This window comes from Echiichthys vipera (genome assembly GCF_963691815.1).
Source record: "Echiichthys vipera genome assembly, chromosome: 22".
Taxonomy (NCBI): Eukaryota; Metazoa; Chordata; class Actinopteri; order Perciformes; family Trachinidae; genus Echiichthys; species Echiichthys vipera.
The window spans coordinates 14148893-14169931 of record NC_139847.1 but is presented as its reverse complement, the minus strand read 5'-3'; the positions used below and the strand labels follow the sequence as shown (position 1 = coordinate 14169931).

The following is a 21039-nucleotide window of genomic DNA, read 5'->3' as shown; positions in this document are numbered from 1 at the left end:
CAGTGTCCTGTTTCTCAAATGTAATCGATGCTGTTGACTGCACTCATGTTGCTATAGGAGCACCGAGTGAGAATGAAAATGCTTTCATACATCACTTTTTCGTTTTGGCCAGGGTCCCACCTTCTGACGCTGCATTTACTGTGTCCGCATCATGTTTCCAGTCTTCGGCCATTTTGTCATTAGTCAACTCCATATTGATTGTCTTTTTTTTGTTTTCCTCTCTGTGTTTGACATGATGTCGTTAATGAATATTAAATTTATAGGCATATATGGGCGTGACATGAAGCTGTAAAAGCTGCGCCACATTTTTGATTGAGTTGATTGTGATTTACAAAGGGAAACCGGCATAGGACATCCATGCGCACTGCTTTATAAATCCCAATATTTTTATGCGCATACATGTCCTATGTTTTTTGTCAGTATGCCACCTTTGACATGAAACCTATGTACAGTTTTATAAATGAGGCCCCAGGTGAGTGTGTTGGTTACTAATTAAATGAACTGGTGACACTGTCAATCCTGCCTGGCTGACATGCAATGGTGAGCATATTCATGTCCGGTCATATCTACAACTTATATGTATTGACAGCGTATTCTTGCTCCTCTAACTCAACACAGTTGGTTTAGTCATATTCTTCATAGTCTGACAAATGTCCACTGCTGGGCTTAAGCATGGCGATCTTTGTGAGATAAAGCACAAGGAACTGGCAGACATGCTGGGCTACTTTTTTGCAGAGGCCTGTAAATTGCAATTGAGCTTCTAATAAAATTATTTGCGTCACATTGGGGCGATGTGTCCCCATCAGGCCTCATTTTGCAACACTGATGAGCTTACACTACATTACTCCTTATATAATAACCTAATGATGTATAGTATGTCTGAATTGGTCATGACTGTGGCTTCCTTCCAGCACTGCCCTCTGAGGACTGGAAGAAGAAACAAGGAACACATTTTCTGAAGGTATCCTCTAACGCGGCCAGATGAATTATAGTCCTAATGTGCTTCTGTATGCGGTATAAAGCAGAATCTCTCTGATGAAGAGGGATAGAATAAAGACAGTTTGCCTATGGGGAAATTAAATTAGAAATAGTGGAGGTTTATAGAGTGAGCGAGCAGTTCATTTGGTTCTCACATGCTTAGTGTGACCATTGATTGAATAAAACTAAAAACTGCAACGCTTATATTGCGTTGGAAGTGAAGGAAGAGAAGCATGGGAGATCCCCTTCCTGCCCCTTCGTGGCTCTCTCCTCCCTCACCTCTCCTGTTAGCTTGTACAATAAAGCAAGAGCTGCTGAAACTGGAGTTGACACACAAGCTTGCACTAGCAGACTCACTGGCATCAGCAGTTTTCCCTATTTAGTGTAGCTCCTGATTATGCACACGGGAGAAGACTTCAGTCAACATGCTTTACCTTCTTCTCTCTCCACTTCCCTCTCCTTGTCTCTTTCTCTTACCCCGTCTCTGCTCTGTTTTTGTTGAGTTCGCAATCTCTGCATATTTTTTTTGTTGATCTCCCCTTGTGTGCACTCGCTAAATTGTGTCCTCAAGCCATCTCTCTTTCTTTCTGTCTTTTCTGTTCACCCCCTTTTTAAGTGCCCTTTCTCTCCAGTTATTTCTCAGTCTGACTGTCACTCTGAGTGTCTGCACACACAACACTCATCAGTTCTCCATCTTTCCCATCATCCACTCTTGTTCTCCCTTTTTTGCTCTCACTCTATGCTGTATGTTTAAATTGTTTCTTGTAGTGGAGAGCTGAAACTTTGCTGCATTTTTTTTTTACCATCCTACAAATGTTTGTACGTTACTTTTCGCATGATATCCTAGGAACTTGTTGTGTTACACAGGGACAAAGGTGGACATTTTTTATAGTCAACTATGGAAAAAAGCCTCATATAAACACCAACACACATTGTAATCCCGTCGTTGGCACTCGCTTTGGTGAGTGGGGTTGCAAACCGGCTCAGGTGATGGTTTCTCACTGCAGTGTTGCTGCATCATGTTGGTTGAGCTGTTTGTGTATTTCATCACTCTTGTGCAATATTTGCACACTGCTTTTATCTGGTCTGTTGTCTTCTCACTGTCAGACTTAAGGAAGCCAAAATTTGTCTCTGATTTAAAACAGGCTGCTGCATCCTCAATTTCTCTTAATACATCTGTAATCTTTGCCCACTACGGCTGCCACCATCTTGGCACCAGACGTCAATCAGCAAAGTCAAAAGTAGTCGCTATTCATTTTTAATGTCGCCGATATGAATCGTCACTTTTGATTACTGTCTCACAGATTATCGTTACATTCCTAGTTTCCAGACATGTGGACATGAAAGTATATTTCTTTTTACCTATAGGCATCATCAGTGGTGGACACAAATGCAAATAAACACATGAATGCTGTACACATAGCCTACAGAATACATGGTGCAAATGGAAATGGATAGATACAAGATGACCACATGCAAAATTACTAACAAACACACACACAAAACCCCCCCCCCCCTCCCTTCTTGTATTTCTTTGCCACTCTTGTTGTCTTTCCTCCCCTTGTCTCCTAGCAGTCGCTCTCGCTCTCTCTCTCTCGTTCCTCGCTCCCTCCGGCTGTGTCAAATGCTGCAGTGTGGGTGTCTTTGCACAGACTACATCCAAATTTCAGTCTGACACACACACACACACACACACACACACACACACACACACACACACACACACACACACACATACACCTACACATACACATACACACACACACACCAAGCGCGGCAGACTCATGCACACTACTGCAGTCTTATGAAGTAGAAAACCCATTTCTGCCCTGACTACCTTTTGGAGGAAGTGAGGACGAGGGAGTGAAACAGGGAGATAAAGGAAGGTGATGGAGGAAGGAGTGAGATGGAGGGAGGTATGCTTGTAGTGAGGAAGACATGGCATAAGAAGCATAGGAAGAAAATAGCATTTGGCCTGGTTTTGAGTCCAAGTTACTAATCTCCACAAAGAATAGATTCAAGTGAAACCTTAGTCTTTGTCATTGCTTGTATTTGTGTATGTGCATGCATGTGCACACCTTTTGTCCAGCTTTGTGTGTTTTGCGGTGCTCTTTGATCATTAGGCAGCTGTATTCATTCCTGCTTTTCATCATTTCATAGACAACAGGATCATTATGCTTCCATTAACTGCTGACAGAGTGAAGAGACAGAGGGAACAGAGAGAGGGAAAGAGAAATGAAAAGAAAAAGGAAAGGAAAGTAGAGGCCTGACTGGCTAACTTACCCAAAATGAGGAATAATGCCTTATATTAAAAGAGATTTGGGAAGAGGGATGAGCAGAAGAAAAGGAGGGTGAAAGAGGTGAAAAGACAGATATATGATCGAGAGGAGCGGTGGAGAGAGAAGCCTTAAAATGTAGCAAGGCATAAGTAAGATGTGAAAATAGGGATTTAAGAAAGTGGGTGCAGTCAGATGGAGTGCTAATGGGAAACCTTCAGAAGTATTGACATTTTGACCGGCAGCTTGTGCGATTACATATATTCGCCTCACACTCATCACTTTATGGGTTATACTGTTTTAAGTCAAGTCTAAAAGCCTCAACAAAGAAAAGCATTTGGCAAGAATGATTGGGAAGGGTTGCTTTTAAAGTGTTATTTACCTCTGACTCTTGATTACATGGTTAGAGCAATCACAGACTTAATTTGAATGGCCTCAGCATTTCTAAATGGGAAAGTTTTTAGATTCAAAGACACAATGAAATGGCATCTATACTATGAAATTCCTGTTTTTGGGACAGGACCGATACTGAGAGATCAATGTAAACTGTAAACCAATAGACCGTTTTCAAAGCAGACCTTTTAGGCATGTCATAACACAAAAAGAACAAGTGTCCTTAAGGTCTCTTCTTGTAAAAGATGGAGATTTCCATGCTGTATAAATACTCTTAAAGTATCAATGTGCAATCCACAGAGAAATGCAGGCATGTATTCAGAAACTGTGCCATTAAACGAGCCGTCAGGACTTTTGTACAGTTTGTGATGTCACAAATATACTATATATATATATATATAGGTAGAAAGTGCTTTTACGGCCATTCCCCGGCTGCAGTCATGGTGCAGAGGCACAGAGAGCACAAATTTTAAAGACCCGGAAACGCTGACCAATCAGAGCAGATTCGGCTTTTTCAGAAGGGGGACTTAAAGAGACAGACACTAAAATGGGGAATCAAAAACAGACATGTTGAATACATGGGTGTATCCAGACAGTATGTGAAAAATGTATTTTTTATTTTGAAACATTAATGCATATAAACATGTTCTCAGAGAAACCTGGTCATGTATGAACCTGAAAATGAACACAATAATGTACCTTTAATAACATTAAGGATGGCTGCATAACATTTAGTTCTACGGCAGTATCCATCTAACTTTAGCTAATGTATACCAGCAAATGTCATACCAGAACAAGTAAAAGCCAAGTTATTTTTGACTATGAATTGAGCTTTTCGGGTAGAATGTATTTATTTCGATCGTTCTCCCAGTTTACCAAAAACTGTGTGGAATCGTTTTAGCATGCATGTGTTGTACCTACCTAAGTTTCGTAACCAGATTACTGTCATAAATTTATACGTAACCTTAGACTGTGGAGAAGCCATAGTGGCACTTTACCGCAGGAAAATTGGTCATACCAGCAGGAAAGCACCACTCATGTAGAAATGGAGAGGAGGAGTAGATTGAGGGATAGAGGCTCGGGCAAATAGACAGAAATGGAGAGAAGGATTGTGCAGAGAATCTAAAATAGTCTTATAAAATGTTCTGGTCCCATACTGCAGAAATCCGAGAGAAATGAGGAAGAAGGCAGTAATGAAAGATTTAAGGTAGTAATAGTGGAGCTGGAAATCTTGTTGTGTTCTTTTTTTACTTGTCTTTTGCTTTGATTTGGTTAATTTGGGAGTGGAGTCAAATAATGGCTCCCAATTTTTTCTTTTGAACAATAGATTAGCCATTTTTTTCTTATGATGATAATAATACCTTCCGAGCATAAAACAAAGTTTCTTTATTTCTGACCTTTTAGGCATGGGTGCAGGGGTATGAAACATTTTCGCGCATGAAAGTTAGTTAGTGACATTTCATAAAAGGCCAAAGTTGAAGACCCGACTCAGATTCCTGCAGGAAATCGAGAAGAATCTTGAAGGCACAAGAGACGGGAAACTCAGGTGGACAGGTAAAGGTTACAGGGCCAAGGAGGTAAAGAAAAAGTAGAGAAACTAAAAGATGGCAAAAGATGTGAAAACCAACCACATAAACACACATAAACACACACACACACACCCTCTCCCTATAGCAGTTTATTTGATAGTGTCATAAAATGTGACAGCTTGGGTTGCCTTGCTGACAGTGAATCAGCCCACGGATCTTTCTCTGAACCGTGCTGTGTTATTTTGGGACGAGTCTCCCTTTCTGTCTCTGTCCCTTCAGTACATCTAAAGTTATGGCTGCACTTTTCTCTTGATGTCTATTTTTTTTTTAAATTAATTGATAGTAAACATCCGATTTTATGAGCCCGCAATTCTGTGTGTCCTCACATGGACTGTAAATTCCTGTTAGGTGTCTTCTGCGGCTGTATTGATTTAAAATCTGTCTCTGTTGCCCTCCCCTTTTCTCTCCCTCTCCATCTCTCTCGCTTCTGTGTGTGCACTTTATGGCTGCATTGCTTCCAGACTATGTACAACTCCCATTACACTGCTGGCTGATGGCTTTGCAGCTTCCATTTTGGTTCTCAGACTCTCTTAGTACTGTTAGAAAAATCGTCTGATCAATACATATTCTTTCTATTATCCGCAGATCATTGTTAATGTGTCGTGACTGCGACATCACCGTTTGTCTGCAGCTGCAGAATGGCTGATTCGTTTGTGGTACAAATAGCTACTTGAAAGCATAGAAATTGCAGCACACATTGTTTATCGCAAATCTCCATCAGCATCTAAAATTAATTTTAATGACCACATACATTTTTTTTATGCTCTATGCTGATTTTGATGGTCTATAGCAGCCCTTTTAAAAGCATTGATTAGCTCTACGTTAGAGTTTACGTCTGCAGATCTTTTTTTTTTTTACTATTTAGTCCCTGCCAGACATGCATGTCGTTGTATAAATGTGATGCAATTTTGTGCATGTTGGTTTCTGGTTGGACTGTCCATCAGAAGCACCGGGAGTTTGCAGCAACACAAAGTTAAGTATGCACAATGAGAGACAAAATACCCATCTTGTTTCTGCAGTGTAATGTTGTAATGTTGATATCTTAATTATTATCTTTTATGCATAAACAAAACAATAGTTAATTAAAAGGGAGATACTGTGAGTGACCGTTCTATCTGCATGGACGCTATTATGATATCCTTTACATACAGCACAAGAACAAATAGGAATCAGACAAAAGCCATCACTTAAACAGAGATGAAGCCAACATATTCCATCTCTGAAAAGGGCCATTGTTGCTTCACACTGTCGTCTTTGTCTGCAGTCCTGTGACATGAGTCTTGTACATCATCTGTGCCGCTTTGAACCTTTCAACTCTGCTGCTTCTTGTGGCCCTTCCTTTCATCACTCTTACATCACATGATTCAGTTAGTATTCATTCCCAGACCTGTTAACAACACCCCGTCAGGTTTTCTCACTGTAAATCGACAGGTGCTTTGATTTTTTTTTAATATAGTTCTTCTAGATGATTCTCTGTTTATCTTGTTTTCTCAATCTTTTGCTCCATACCTTGCTTTATCTCTATTCCCCAGCGACCTTCCCTTCACCTCTTCCATTCTTTCTTCTGTCCCTCTGCAACTTCACCGCATCGCTGTTCTGCCATCTGTCCATCTGTGACCTTTTCGGCCCTCAGTCACTTGACACACTTTCTTTTTTTTAATTCCACTTCCTTAATATATATATATATATATTTTAGATGAAAAGACTTTCTGAAAGCTTGACCTCCGTAAAGGAAGAAGACGGGGAGAGTGTTGAAAGTGCAGCAAAGGACTACTGCCACTTACGGAGAAATGGTAGAGAAAAGAAAAAAGTCACTGTTTTGATTTGTGGCCATATAGAGGAAAATCAGAAAAAGATAAAGGGAGAAAAGCAAAGGGAAGGAAGAGAGAGCAGCAAACAGAGAGAGAGTGCAGAAGAAATAAACGACTGTCACTTCAGAAATAAGTGGTTTATTTGTAGAATATAGGATTTCACCTTTTTTGTGTCCTTGGGAATAATGTAACATCTGCAACAGTGTTTGTTGCAAAGCCTGACCTCCGACCTTTCAGTTGAAAAGTAAAAATAATGAAACTACACTTATAAAGTAGGTTCAACAAAAGCACCAATTTGTCAAAGTAAGTTTTTTGACCTGTAATTGGAATTATTACTTTGAGCTCAAGTAATTTATTTTATTAGTCATGCTTAGTAGCATGGGCTAGTGATGGCAATGTCTGCCGCTTTGGTCCAGACTGAAATATCTGAACAGATACCCATGACATTTTGTACAGATATGGCACAGCTACATCTCCAAGGCTGATATTTTTTTTACCAAACTTAATGACAAGCTTTCCAATACATGAGACATTTCACTTAAAAACAGACATTTGTGCCCCCTCAGGATAAACAGTACTTTGGTTTATTACTGCATTCTTGGGAAATCTATTGACATTTCTGTCAACCTCAGCGGCACTCTCTGTGGCTAATTAACAATTTAAACTTAGATGGGGAACATGGTAAATAAACCTGGTACACATCAGCATTATCATTGTGAGCATGTTATCTTGCGGATGTTAGCATTAACCTCCAAAAGTGAGTCAAACACCATAGACTCTCCATGTTAAAATGCCTGAGTTTGCAGCAGAAATAAACATGTTTATAGCCTGGTATAAAAACTTTTTTGGTCTCTAGAACTAATTACCCACTGTATGCGGGTTGAGTTTTTATATTACTTACCCGTTTCAATTATATTAAGGCCTAAAGTTCTTCATAAGTTAGAGTGCAGCTTTGAGTGACAGGTAGGTGCCATCACAGGTAACTACCATATTAGTCTATGGTCTTGTCAGAATCTGTAATATCAAAAGATTCTGTCTTGTTCCAATAAAACATACCCTTACCTGGCCTCAGGTAATCTCCTGTTAATGCCATGCTACAACTGGACTTTCTTCATTAGTATGTGGGCTGTAGTCTAGACACATTTTCCAACAGCTTAACCAGTGTGGAGAAGAGCTTAAATCCCCTGCATTTAAATACACCACAAACCCATTTTAAGCAAACCTTGGGTATTCTGGTCTCAAATTGAGAACCTGTTAAGTGTGCATGATGCAATACTAATAACCACGCTCAAAAAACACTTTTACATGAGGTAATTTGGGCATCAATTCAGGAGGGAGTCTTATCCCGTCTGAATACTTCACCAGAATTAACAACATAATAAGTCAAATTTCCAATTACAGGGCCCCCTTGACTAAAACCTCTCCCACAAGAATAGTAATAAGTATCAATTTATTGTTGTTCTATCCCTCCCATTCAGATCTGTGAAATCATTTGCACCTCTTACTTATCCCGCGGTATGTTTGTTTTCCCATTACAGATTTCGATGGCCAAACATGTTGTCCTTTTTTTAATCCAGGACATTATTTGGTGCAAGTGTTGAAAACAGGATATGGAGCAGAAGGGAGGATGACCTGAATCTTAATTACAGAGGCAGAGGGTAGAAGTGAAAGCATGGGACAGGCATGATTGAAACAGAAAGTAATAGATAATGGACTTAAAGCCTGGAGAAGAACTGAAATGAAGAGATGAATATATGAATTGGAAACTGGATGGAGGGATTCCGGTCAAGCTCCTTTTTCCATTATAACTTGGATAAATGTGAACGTGTGGGTGCATATGGGACTGTGAATGTGTTTGTGTGTGTGGGCGTATGCGTGATCGTGCTCATTATGATCACAGTTTTGTGTCCCTTTAGGCATGTATGTGATATGTGTGAATTATATTTGTGCCTACGTGTGGTTTTTTTTTTTTGGTTGTGTACATTATGTGTGTAGTGTGCTCGGGTGGATGAGCACCGCTGCTTTGGCATCTCCCTGCAGCAAAAGGATTAGAAAGGTAGCACCACTGAAATGGAGCTGATCTTTTTGTGAGTGTGTGTTTGTGTGTATTCTGCAGTTGTATCAGCAATGAATCGGATGAGAGTTGAGTGTTCTGTGAGTCTGAAAAGGAAAGGGATCCGATTACAGAACATCTTGGCACCAGATTAACTCCAATCCCCACGAGAGGAAAGAAATGAAAAAAAGAAGTGAGCTGCAGTTAAAAGGAAGAAACAGCAATGATGTTTAGATGAGATGAGGAGAGGAGAGCAAGATGTACCATAGGATCTGGATATGGAATAACTGTTAGATACTAATGTGACTCTAAAGTTGCTGCGCGTAGCACCTTGAAACAGCTTTTCATTTTGAGATTGTGATACCCTTGTGTATTATATGAAAAGAATCAGTCTATGTGATGAACCTCTATTTCACTGCAGTGACTGTTAGTGCTGCTGTTCTCAAAATGAATCCCTCATTTTCCATAAACTCTGTTTCCGTCATAAAGATGGCAGCACTCCTCCCCTCTGACTGTGTGCAGTTTTCCCTTGGGCTTTACTGAAAATTAAGATGTAGTCATTTCCCCCCATCTGTGTTTTACTCATTCCACCCCTTGGCAATGCCTGAAGCTTGTCTTAGCATATTTCGTTTGGGTGCTTTAAAGCAAACCAACAGGTTCCTTTAAGGATATCTTCTGTCTTTTTCAATATGCACATGGGCTTGGGAATATTTATAGTACTATTAGTTGCTATAATATTTCCTGCTCTCCATACTGGTCTTAAAGAGAACTCCTAAGTTCAGGCTTGTCTTTTAAAATAAAATAAAGTGTAAAAGACAAATTCTTTGCCTGCTACAGCTGCCAATAGCAGGCCCATCTCCGTAAAACATGACTGCTTCAGCTTTGAAAATAGCTATGGGACTATGAAATTGACAAACTGACTGTTTATCTAACCACAAATGAGACAAGAATTATCAACTTAGCACACCCAGCTGTCCCGAGGCCTCAGGAGGCCTGCCGCTAGAAAGAAAGCGGACAGCAGCTCAGGAGATGGACCTTCCTTTAGAAAATGTTTTCTTAAAAACCCAAAATGTAAAATGTCACTTTAATGCTCTAAATTGGTTTTGACAGATATTATTGAATGCAATTTAGGAAACAACTCTGAGCACTGGCCCCATAAGTCAGCAAGCACCTACATTTGGTGGCCAAGGTGCAGTTTTAGTGGCCAAAATGTAAATGTATGTAAAAAGAAAAAGAAATACAGTTCAAAAGGCAATTCAATGCAACACAACCTTCTTTAACTGTAACATTTCAATAAATGCAAAGACATGGTCAGAATGAAAATATGCTGCTATAACGTATTTCAATGATACAGCTTGGTGGCCACAGGGGGCCACATGCTAGTGATATTTGGTGGCCACAGAGTAACTTTTTGTACTCTTTACGGCTTAAATAAGGCAAAATGATTTTGTATCGGATTACTCTATTATTCGATGGAATAATTGGTAAACTACTGGATTACTGAAATAATCCATAGCTGCTGTCCTCAGACCAATTAAGTCACAGAATCATTTCAACCCCTGGTGTCAGTCCACTGGTCCTGAATGTCAGTCTGCATTAAACTAACTTCTGTAACACACACACACACACACACACACACACACACACACACACACACACACACACACACACACACACACACACACACACACACACACACACACACACACACACACACACACACACACACACACACAGACACACACACATTTTAATGTGACCACCAGCCACCAGACACGGCCATTTAACAGGTCAGTGCCATCGATTGTACAATTGATTTGTCTTGTTCCCTCTGCTGCCTAATGCGCATCATACCTAAAGCTGGGAAGCATGTCCCACATTACTCTGACTGCCCCTGGACATTTCATGACCCAGCATTCACTCCATTCTGGCTGGTGGATGTGGGGTATTGAGGATTTGACCATTTTCCAAGTAGTGTTGAACTCAAAATCTCTGAAAGGAAATCTTGAATGTTTTCCTATTTCCTCTCCCCATGACTAATCAAAGCAAATTTTCTATGTAGTAACTTCTTTCTGTAATTTGTGTTCAAAGACAAAAATGATTGTAATGCTACGCACCAAGCCTCATCTGCTAGGATTCTTTGTGTGTCCTTGTAGAGATGAAAACTGCAGTCCATCCGTCAGATAAAGATAATTAGGACACAGAATAAAAAACATTTTGACAGTCTCAGACTCATGCAAACTTCATCAGAGCTAACGTGACCAAATACTTTGCTGGCAAAAACAAAACCCCTGTCTAATAATAAGCGGTATGTGCTGTAGAACACCTGTTCACACCTTGGTGTTAAAAACTCGTAGAGTATTTTAGGAGGAGGAGGATTATATGATGCATAAAAAGGGAGACACACTGTTATATTTTAAAAATAAGTGGGGTGGAACACGGTATCATCTAGTGCAGGGATCATCAACCACTTTTGTTCAAAGGCCAGAATTTGTCTAAGCAGACACTGTGGGGGCCAAACTTTCAAATAATAATAAAAAATATATAAATTAGGGACTAAGTAGCCTATCATTGATTTTTTTAATTGATTTTTTAAAACAAAAATGATGTTATTTTATTAGCCTAAAGCTGTATGAACATAATCCTAAAACATGGGATACATGTTAACATAAATGTTAAGTAAGAGCATGTGGTCTAAAAAATAAAAAAAATAGAGCCATCCATCCTCTGAATACCGTCGGTCTCTAGCTTATGGTTGTAAAGTTTCATGAGGCTGTGATTATCTGCGAGGTCACAACAGCTCATTTTATACAGTAAGGTCAAGTTTCAAAAAATGCTCTCACTACAATAGAATAGCTACTATGGTGACTATCATCATCACACAGTAAAATACCTGGATTCATTCAATCCACAAAAGTCTCTGCTTTCGAGTCAAACCCAATTTATGCAGTTCCAAGATTCTCAGTATGCAGAAATATTCAAAACCCTTTTTTAGAATAAGTGTAAATGGCACATTTTTTACTGCATGCAAAAAAGCCTGTTTTTTCCCCAAACTGGGATTATCATAAAGTGGGCATGTCTGTAAAGGGGAGACTCATGGGCACCCATACAATCCATTTCATTCAGATATCTTAAGGTTAAAGGTCATGGGACCCCTTTGAAGATGGCCCTGCCAGTTTTACCCTAGCTACAGCCTCTTCAAGACAGTAATGTCAGCCTACTGTCGATCGCTGGCGGCCCCGCAAGTCTCTCACAGTTTATATTGTGCGGGCTGAATGGGACGCTTTGATAGTCCTTAATCTAGGGTATGCTCTTACCTAATGTTTTTTTTTTCCCCCTGCACCATTAAGATAGCAATGGACTTACATGGCACTCAGTCAAGACACATCAAGGCTAATCACAAACTGCTGACTCAAAGATGCCGCGGCTCCAGAAGCCAAAAGGGGATCACAGCGGTAATGTTGCTACACTTACAAGAGTCAGTGCAACTTAAATCCCAAACATCACTCTGCTCGGGCAAAGAAGATAAAGATTAGACATTGTGCAGTTTCAGCATAAATCATGAAAATCAAGCACACACAAGACACACTTTATGTGGGCCGCTGCTGTACCGACCTGTTTCTTCCACACCTTTTTAACTCAACAAATTCCACTGTCCTCCTTATACATTTGTTTTAGCCATTAGGACAGGCAGATTGGCGAGCACACACTGCATACACTCGCAAGAGGCTGCAGGAGTAAAAAAAAAAAAGGCCACTCTTTGCAATCTGGGCCTTTTATTCCGTCGCTACTTTGCTCCGTCTTTTTGATGAATGATTTCACCCAGCATTTTCTACTACTGTGAACTCCATGAGTAATGTTCTGGCACAGTGAGGCGTTGCAGAGCAAAAAAACCCTGTCAATTTGAATTTTGACATCCTGTAAAAACATCGCACACAAATGATTTTAAGCTGAAGTGCTTGGAGGGGGGGAGAGAGAAACCAGGGAGTGACAGTCCCTCCATCATTGAAACTCTCTGCTATTCTTCCCCTCCCTGATTTGCTCCACCTAATCCTCTCTTTCACTCTGTACATCCTTTTGTCCTCTCTCTCCACTCTTGCTGAATACTTGGATTCCTCATGTCCTCATTTGATCCATCCATCAATCTTTCTTTAACTTCCTCACTTCCTCCATCCATCTAACTGTACTCACCCATTTTTCTCCTACTACTCATGAACTGTTCTTAATGCACTTTGTTTCGCTCTCTTGTCTCTCTCTCGTACTTTCTTGCAGTACAGTACCAGCGATCTGTCTCTGTCACTTCCTATTCAAAGCCATACACCAGTGTTAATTCATCAGGGCTGGGATCATTTAATCATAATCACACACACTGTGGTCAGTTGCAGGGAGCTAAGTGTGTGAATGCACATTATGCTTGTATGGTCGAATGTGTGTATGCTGCACCCCGGTGACCTCTCCTGTGCTAATACAGCCCATTGACTTGACTGTCAGACTTTATAAAACAGTGACCACTCAATCTGTTAAACTTGCTGCTACTTCACTCACTGAATCAGTGTGTCAGAGCAAGAGAGTGTGAGTGCAATATGGAGTGACACATATTGGTATGTGATGGAATTTGTAAAGTCTACGGAGCTGTGTGTGTATGTATGTCCTTGTTAGTGTCTTAAGAGTCGAGAGTGTGTCTTCTACTGTGGTATTGGCTTTCACCCTTTACATTTTATCACCGAGGCCTTGAGGCTTGAGTACTAGCTTCACGTATTTGTCATCACAGGCTGTACAGGAAATGCACACAGCACCATGAAAAATTTGACCACACACAGAGAAGGTTAAGAGAGGTGACTAAGGCTGAAATTTTGCACATTCATGAACACAGAATAGAGTAGCCTAGCTGTGTGTATAGACAGTCAGTGTGTGTGTATGTGGGGTGTTTGCATACATATATATTTAAACTGTTTACCCTCTGCCATACTTTATTTCATGTAAGCTAGTAGAGTAAAGACTACAGAGCTCTTGGAGTATGTAGGTGTTTTGTGTTGTTAGGTTTTATGTGTTTGTATTTGCACATTAAGTTGGTGCTCTGCTCCTTCCACCATTGTCACATGTTGGGAAGATGTTTAAAATGGCAGTTTCAAAACATTAAATTGAATGGTTCTGCATGTTTTAAGAGTCAATAAGGAATCTGACTTGCTATAAGAGTTGTAACAAATTAGCTAACACTTCTAAAATCATGAAAAATACAAATTTTTAACATATCACCCAGAAATTGCAGTCACGAACCATCTCAAAATGTACTGTGTTTTGAGACTGTAAACATGTCAAGGGCTGGTATAACACAATGCTTTTAAATAAACAAACAATGCCTTTAATTACACCAAAAGACACATGTTGCAGCACAGTGTTTGTTCACTCTTTGCTATGTTTTACTGTCATTTACTGTCTCCTCTCCTCTTTTCTCTCCTCATGCCCGAGCCCTGTGCGCAGCAGGGGGCTGCAAGTGGCTAACTTGTTGTTCTGCTACCAATAATGAAGGCTCCGTTTCAACAATGTCTGGTCTTAAAGAATATGCATGCAGGCCGAAATGCAGAGCTGTTCTGTTTAATGCCAGATTGAAACCACTGATTAAGTGGTTGGATACTGCCGACTACTACATATCTTCTGCATCCCGCACGAAACCTACACCTATGTTTGTGTATGTGTTTGTATGTGTGTTAGATTGTGTTTTGTGTGTGATCCCTCTAATGAGTCTCTCTGGTAAAACCTGTGGGGAGCTACAGATGCCATAAACGGGACTAATCTCTCTCTGCAGAGAAAACTCTGCTGACTGAGTGTCTCTGAATATTTTTACACAGATGAAGTTTTAACAAGGTTACGGCGAATATTAACACATGTGTTGCATGTGGGTGTGGGTAATTTCCTCTTCACAACAAACTTAATTATACCAGTTATGGGCATAATAAGAAGTGACTAAGGAGCTCTGAGCAGGTGTTGTGTTTCTCAGGTGAAACATTTGTTTGCAGCGTATGCATAATGGATTCTTCATTATTACTTCATCCCCAACAATCTATGAGGTTCTTTCAAAGGTTGTTTTGTATTTTGTTTGGTTGCCAAATTCTAATAGCTGCATTTTTTAGCTCAGGGCCATCTTTGTCTCTGCAATCCATACTTCTCTTATTCTCTGACCATTTGGTTGTCTTGATATTTATGCTCGCCAAGTGTTGGAAATGTAAGCAGTCCTGAAGGCACTTGGCTAGTTTAACAAAAGGACTAAGCATGCAGTTTTCTGTTTGAAGACTGGCGTGAAGGATTAGTTTAGATCATTCATTTCCTCCTGTTGTGTTCTCCCAGCCTGATTTCCACCAAATGCTCAACGCTACAAAGAGGGAGGGAAGGAACCAAAAATAAAAACCTGTCTGTTCATCAAATAGTTTTACATAGATTTTTTTCAAATGTAGGTGGTGCTGTTGCGTTTTGTTGGGTTGTTCACATCTAAGCCTTCTGGGAAATGTTTTCTCTTTTGCAGCTTGGGTTTTGGACACTTGATTGCTCACAACCCTCTAATTTCATTCTGATGTTTGGATGTTGTTTTCTCCAAATATTTCCTTCACTCAAAATGGGGTACATTTCATATCATGGCAACGCTTTGATTATAGGAACAATCAGTGATCTGATAACCTTGAGCTGCTATGATTGGTTAAATTGGAGAAAATAGTTGGAACACCAATCGGATTGCTTTTTCCAAATCATCTGTAATTTGTGTAAACCCGCCTAGTCTCAAAATTATACTGATTAAATGATACATTTTATTTATGTAGCATTGATAGAGCAATTACACTCTGCTTGCAGCTCCCACTGGGCGAAATTAAACTGGAGCTGAGATGAAAAGTGGAGTTTTGATGCATAAGTATAGAAAGTGCCGGTGTTAGTCTACTAACATGCTAATTTCCTCCACAATTATCACGTTTTACTGTGATTGGCACAGTGAAAAGCCAACTAAATAATGAAATGATTTAGATATTTACCTTGTTTATTTATTTAGTCAGTCCTCAGAAATTATTGTTATTGAAATTACTGCAGGTGCTGCATCAAATTTTAGATTTGGGAATGGAAAAATAAAGAAAATGCTCCCACTCTAACAGCCATAATTAAAAGTTAAAATGAACATTAAAACCTGACTGAACATGTCTATCACGTCATCAGGATGGGGGATGTTTTGTCATTGTCTGGTGAATGAAGAATCAGTAATATAAGTAGTCATGAAAGTAATAAAAAGCAGCATGTTGTGTTTGAAATGGTACGTTGGGACACCAGAGTACTGACTGAATGAGAATTGAAAGTCCTAAATTAAATATATGATTTTTACCTTTTCAGAAGCCTTGAATAAATGCTCCGATCAACGTTTCTTTATATGGTGGCACATTCTTTCTGTCTGTACACTGTGAGTTTGCTTTTTATACGTATTGTAATTTTACTGTTGCTATCCGTGTCCACGCTATACATGATATGTACTGAATATTTGTCTGTTGGGTATGGGTCAAGACTGAGATGTGGTTGTAAGCTCAGAGAAAGCTGGACTATGGCGTTTAATGTGAATTGTGTATCAATATAGATAACTGATAATTGATCTTTTGAAAAACTGTGGCCAGGTTGGATATTTTCAGACACTCCATTTTTCAGTGATGCCATGTTGGCAGGAAAAATAGTTTTTGGCTCGTAGCATCAGAGTAAGCACAATTATCTACTTTTGAGGCCACATTTGGTGCAAAGATGGATGTGGCTAACATGACTTTTTACATGTAAACACACAAATGTGCAGCTATTCTTTCACTATATAGAAGAAAAGAGGACTCTGAACGCTCTACGGAGGGATTGATGCGCAATTGCAGTAAGGTAGCCTTCCAGTAATGGCTTTTTTTCAGGCCTCTGACCAACATTATTGTCATTGTGTGTTTTGCCAACATGATTTTGAGGTTATTTCATTGTCAGTTGGTTTGACAGGCTCTTTACAGAATTTTGATTTGTTTTCTGCAAGCAGAAAGGATTTCTTTTGGGAACCAACAATGAAAAAAAATCTTGTTGACAAAAATACCTGTGTAGTTGTTGACTAGGCCTAACAATCAGGTGGTAGGGTTGTATATTATCTATGCAGAGTAACACATACAGTACCGTCTTATGGCCACTGTTTGCTGGTTATCTCTGTAAATATGTATCCTAAAAATATTGATTAGGCCTTATATTTTAATCAGTCTTCCTTGTATCACGTTGACACTGTAACAGTGGTATCAGCGCAGGGACAATCATGTGCCATCTAAACCGAGACAAATTCCTGTATATTTATTGTACCTGTCGTTGATTGTAATTCTGATTGCAGTGTGAAAATTAGCTTTTATGATGATGAGCTTTCAATAAATCATCCTTGATTCATCATCCTATTATTATTATTAAGGAGGAAAAATTAAAATAGATGCCCTCCTCCCTTTTAGAAAAATAACACATGAAGCTTATTTTTTCCTCATTTTATATAGTCATATTTTCTTGGAGAGAGTTTTTTGTTCTTTCGTTTTCATGGCTCATTAAGATGAGTGAGTGCTCCCTCTTGAATGTTTACACAACTAACAACATTACTTAGATAATTCAGAGCTGTAAAACTGCCTCCTTGTCCTGTTTTTTGTTTGTTGCTGCAGGTGGGATATGAAAATGCAGGGACCGTGGAGTTCTTGGTTGACAAACACGGCAAACACTACTTCATCGAGGTCAACTCTCGGCTCCAGGTTGAACACACAGTCACCGAAGAAATCACTGAGTAAGTAGCAGATGTTTACCTGTGCGGATGGGTTTAGGCAGGTGGGCAGCTGGATGGTTGCGGCGGTTGTCGTTTTATATGTGCTTTTGTTTGGTATCATCAGTCCACAGGCAGGTGTGCAGCTTCAAGGTTAGATGGTTCCCACTCTGAAAATTTGCAGAAGTAGAGAGTTTGAAGGTTGAGGCGTAGGTGGACTTGTGAAAAGGGGAGATCATTTGATATATGTGAGACAGACATGTGCAAAAAAAAAAGAAATAAAGAGAAATAGACATTGTGAGGAAGGAAGGAAAGAAGGGATTGATGGGAAGTGCAAAGGGACGCAGGTAAAGCAAGAGATTGGGAAAGTGAGGAGAGCCAGAACAGGTGGAAGCAGTGAAAAGAAGAGCTGTAAAGATGAGGTTAGGGGGAGGGTGATAGACAATGGGAATGAAGGAGAGAGGTGAGAAAGAGAGAGAGAGGATAATGAAAGATATAAATAGCCTTCCTCTTCACTGATGAACTGTGAGATTTGCTCGGTTGGAACGACACAGATGGGGCTCAAACTATTACACAAACACCAAACAAACAAAAAAAAACCCACAGGTACATGTATACAGGCCCTCCAGGCCAGTCGCACATTCACCCATAAATCTCTGTTCAGCACTGGTGTGTGTACACACGGAAAACTACAATTACGCTAATTAATTTTGGATTTCCTGCATAATTAGCTAAATTATTGAATTAAGCTGACAGACTAACAAATCAGTGCATCTAATATAGGAAGTTATGAGCAGTGGGGAGATTTGCATGGAAACAAAGTGATTCCACCTGTTCCTATGGCAACCAAACATGACATGAGAAAATTCTTAGCTTTAATCTCTCGCTGTCATGATAGTTCCCTACGCTAATATTTGTCTTCTTTAATCTCTTTGGTTTTTCAGTCCTTGTTTCTTTTTTCTTTCTCTCTTCTCTCTTTCTCTCACGCAAATCAACTCTTTTTTCATCGTTCTTTATTTACATTACACTACGCTGAACTAAATCAGCTGTGGATGGGTGGAAAAACTCAGTAGCAGTACACATTGAAGTCCTGGTGATCATTAAGTCAAACAACCGCCCCTCTCAACAACAAAAAAGCAATTTTGTTTTCCCACACCCTTAATTTGTGTTATTTGGAGTAAAACTGTGTCTACATTTATCCTGTCAGTTACGGGGTAATGTGTCTTAATAATGATGATCTGAAAGACGGATGTGATAGCAATAATTTTTTTGTCATTAACAATTTAGGTCTTTTATTTATTTATTTTTCTTTGTAGGGCTCTATTTTTCCATGTTTATAGGAGGATGTACTCTCAAGGATGGTGTTTGTCCACTTGCTACATGCGTGGTATAGACTCAGAAGTGGCAGTGGTACCTGTGTGCCCCCAGTTGAGCTCACTCAAGGAAACATGTTATTAACTAAATAGTTGGTGGATTAAAGCCCCTTGACACTCTTAGTACTCTTACTTTGGCTGATTAGACATCTTCCAAGGACTGTGTGGGCATGCTTAGACCTTCTCTGACTCTCCTGGTAGCTTTGTTTTCTTTTCTTATGGTCAGCGATATTTCACCTTTATGATTCATAAAGAGTCAATGAAGCTCCCCTGCTAATTCCCAACATTTCTCCACCCAACTTTATAACTAAAAACACCTGTGAGGGTGTGAAGGGGAGGTGAGTTTAAGTTCCAATATGGGGTAAACAAAGGTTTATAAAATGATGGTTTGAATCAAGCAATTGGATTGGTTTTTAGCCGTGATATAATGCCCCTATATTACGACGATGACATCTAATTTATTTACGCAATTCTATGTCATCTTTCAATCATTTCATCTTTTCTATCTTTTTATACAAGGTGCACTGGACTTTCTGCCGTTACGTAGCAACCAAAGCTGATTGTGCTGCTGTCTCTTTACTCTAGTATCAAACTGGTTATCTAGCTAACAAACTGCTACAAAACAGAAACATTTATGGACAACTTTGACATCCGTACTTTTCAGTTGGATCTCTGCTGTCGATGGTCTCAACCTTTGTTCAGTTCAGCACCACGGACAGCGCCTAGCAATGCCAATTTGCCATGTGCGAAATTACATTAATCTACAATCTCATTTTATGAAATTAAATTTAAATGAGCAGAACTCTACTATATATTTTTTTACGAAGTGGTAATGTAGGAAGAAGAGGGGATATTACAAATCATGTATGTCCACAGAACAGATACATCTATGTAAACTTTCCAGAATTGCCTTTCTTTTCTGTCATTGCTATTGAATGCAATGTCATATTTAAAAAAAAAAAAAAAATGTTTTAATGAAAAAGGAGTAAAATGAAGCATAATGGACACTAAAGAACTCGGGCGTACTAATATTTTCATCAACCAAGGGTGTCATGCGTGATTATTTATGAGGAGAAAATGAGATGGTAATGCTCTCGACTTCACGTTGAGCATCAATAGTTGTTTCTTTATTCAGCCTTTGTACCAGCAGCACCTCCGCCTACCCTCCTTTTGTTCTTTTATACCTGTCCTCCTCCTCTTTATGCGCTTTTCTTTCATAGTGAAACAGCTTTTGTACCTGCTTGCACACATGCACAGAGACACATTTACCCTGTCTCTGTACTGCTGTCAGCGATACAATAAGTTGATGGAAAGTCATTTTTACAGATCCCAGACCCGCACCAGTTTGTCATATCGTCTTTTCCCTGCAGAGATATTCCTGAGGGAAGTTTTGAGGGGGTCATTTAAATCCGCAGGAGTGCTGAAATTGCGTCATTCATGGCAGTGTCATGCATGAAACTGCACATGTTGAAAGTTTCAGCTGTCAAAAGCAGCACTTTTAATTGGCACAGCTTTCATTTCAGGCTGAGGTTTAGCTCTAAGCCATAGTGGAAGAAGTATGTGGTGGCTTCAAACAAGTCTTTCCAAAAGAAACTCAAGGTACATCCATCTAAATTGTAGGACTTGGGTGACATGTACCCTTTACAAGGGGACAAGCATTACATTTGAGTGTAAATGACTGTATTATGGTTTTATTTTAACATTACAGTTTGTCTTAGTTTTCAACTTTTCCGTTTCACTTGGCTGCTCTCCCAATTTCTAAGGTGTGTGAGCACATTAATTCTTGTTTT

The 21039-nt window shown here is 39.6% G+C and overlaps 1 protein-coding gene across 1 annotated transcript in view; it reads left to right on the top strand.

Annotated features, from left to right (window-relative positions):
• pcxb (pyruvate carboxylase b) overlaps positions 1-21039 on the top strand; it is a 316797-nt gene that overhangs the window by 42339 nt on the left and 253419 nt on the right. The window contains exon 10 of the mRNA XM_083937027.1: positions 17782-17900. Within this exon, the coding sequence (XP_083793153.1) occupies positions 17782-17900 (119 nt within the window). The remainder of the gene's footprint in view (positions 1-17781; positions 17901-21039) is intronic.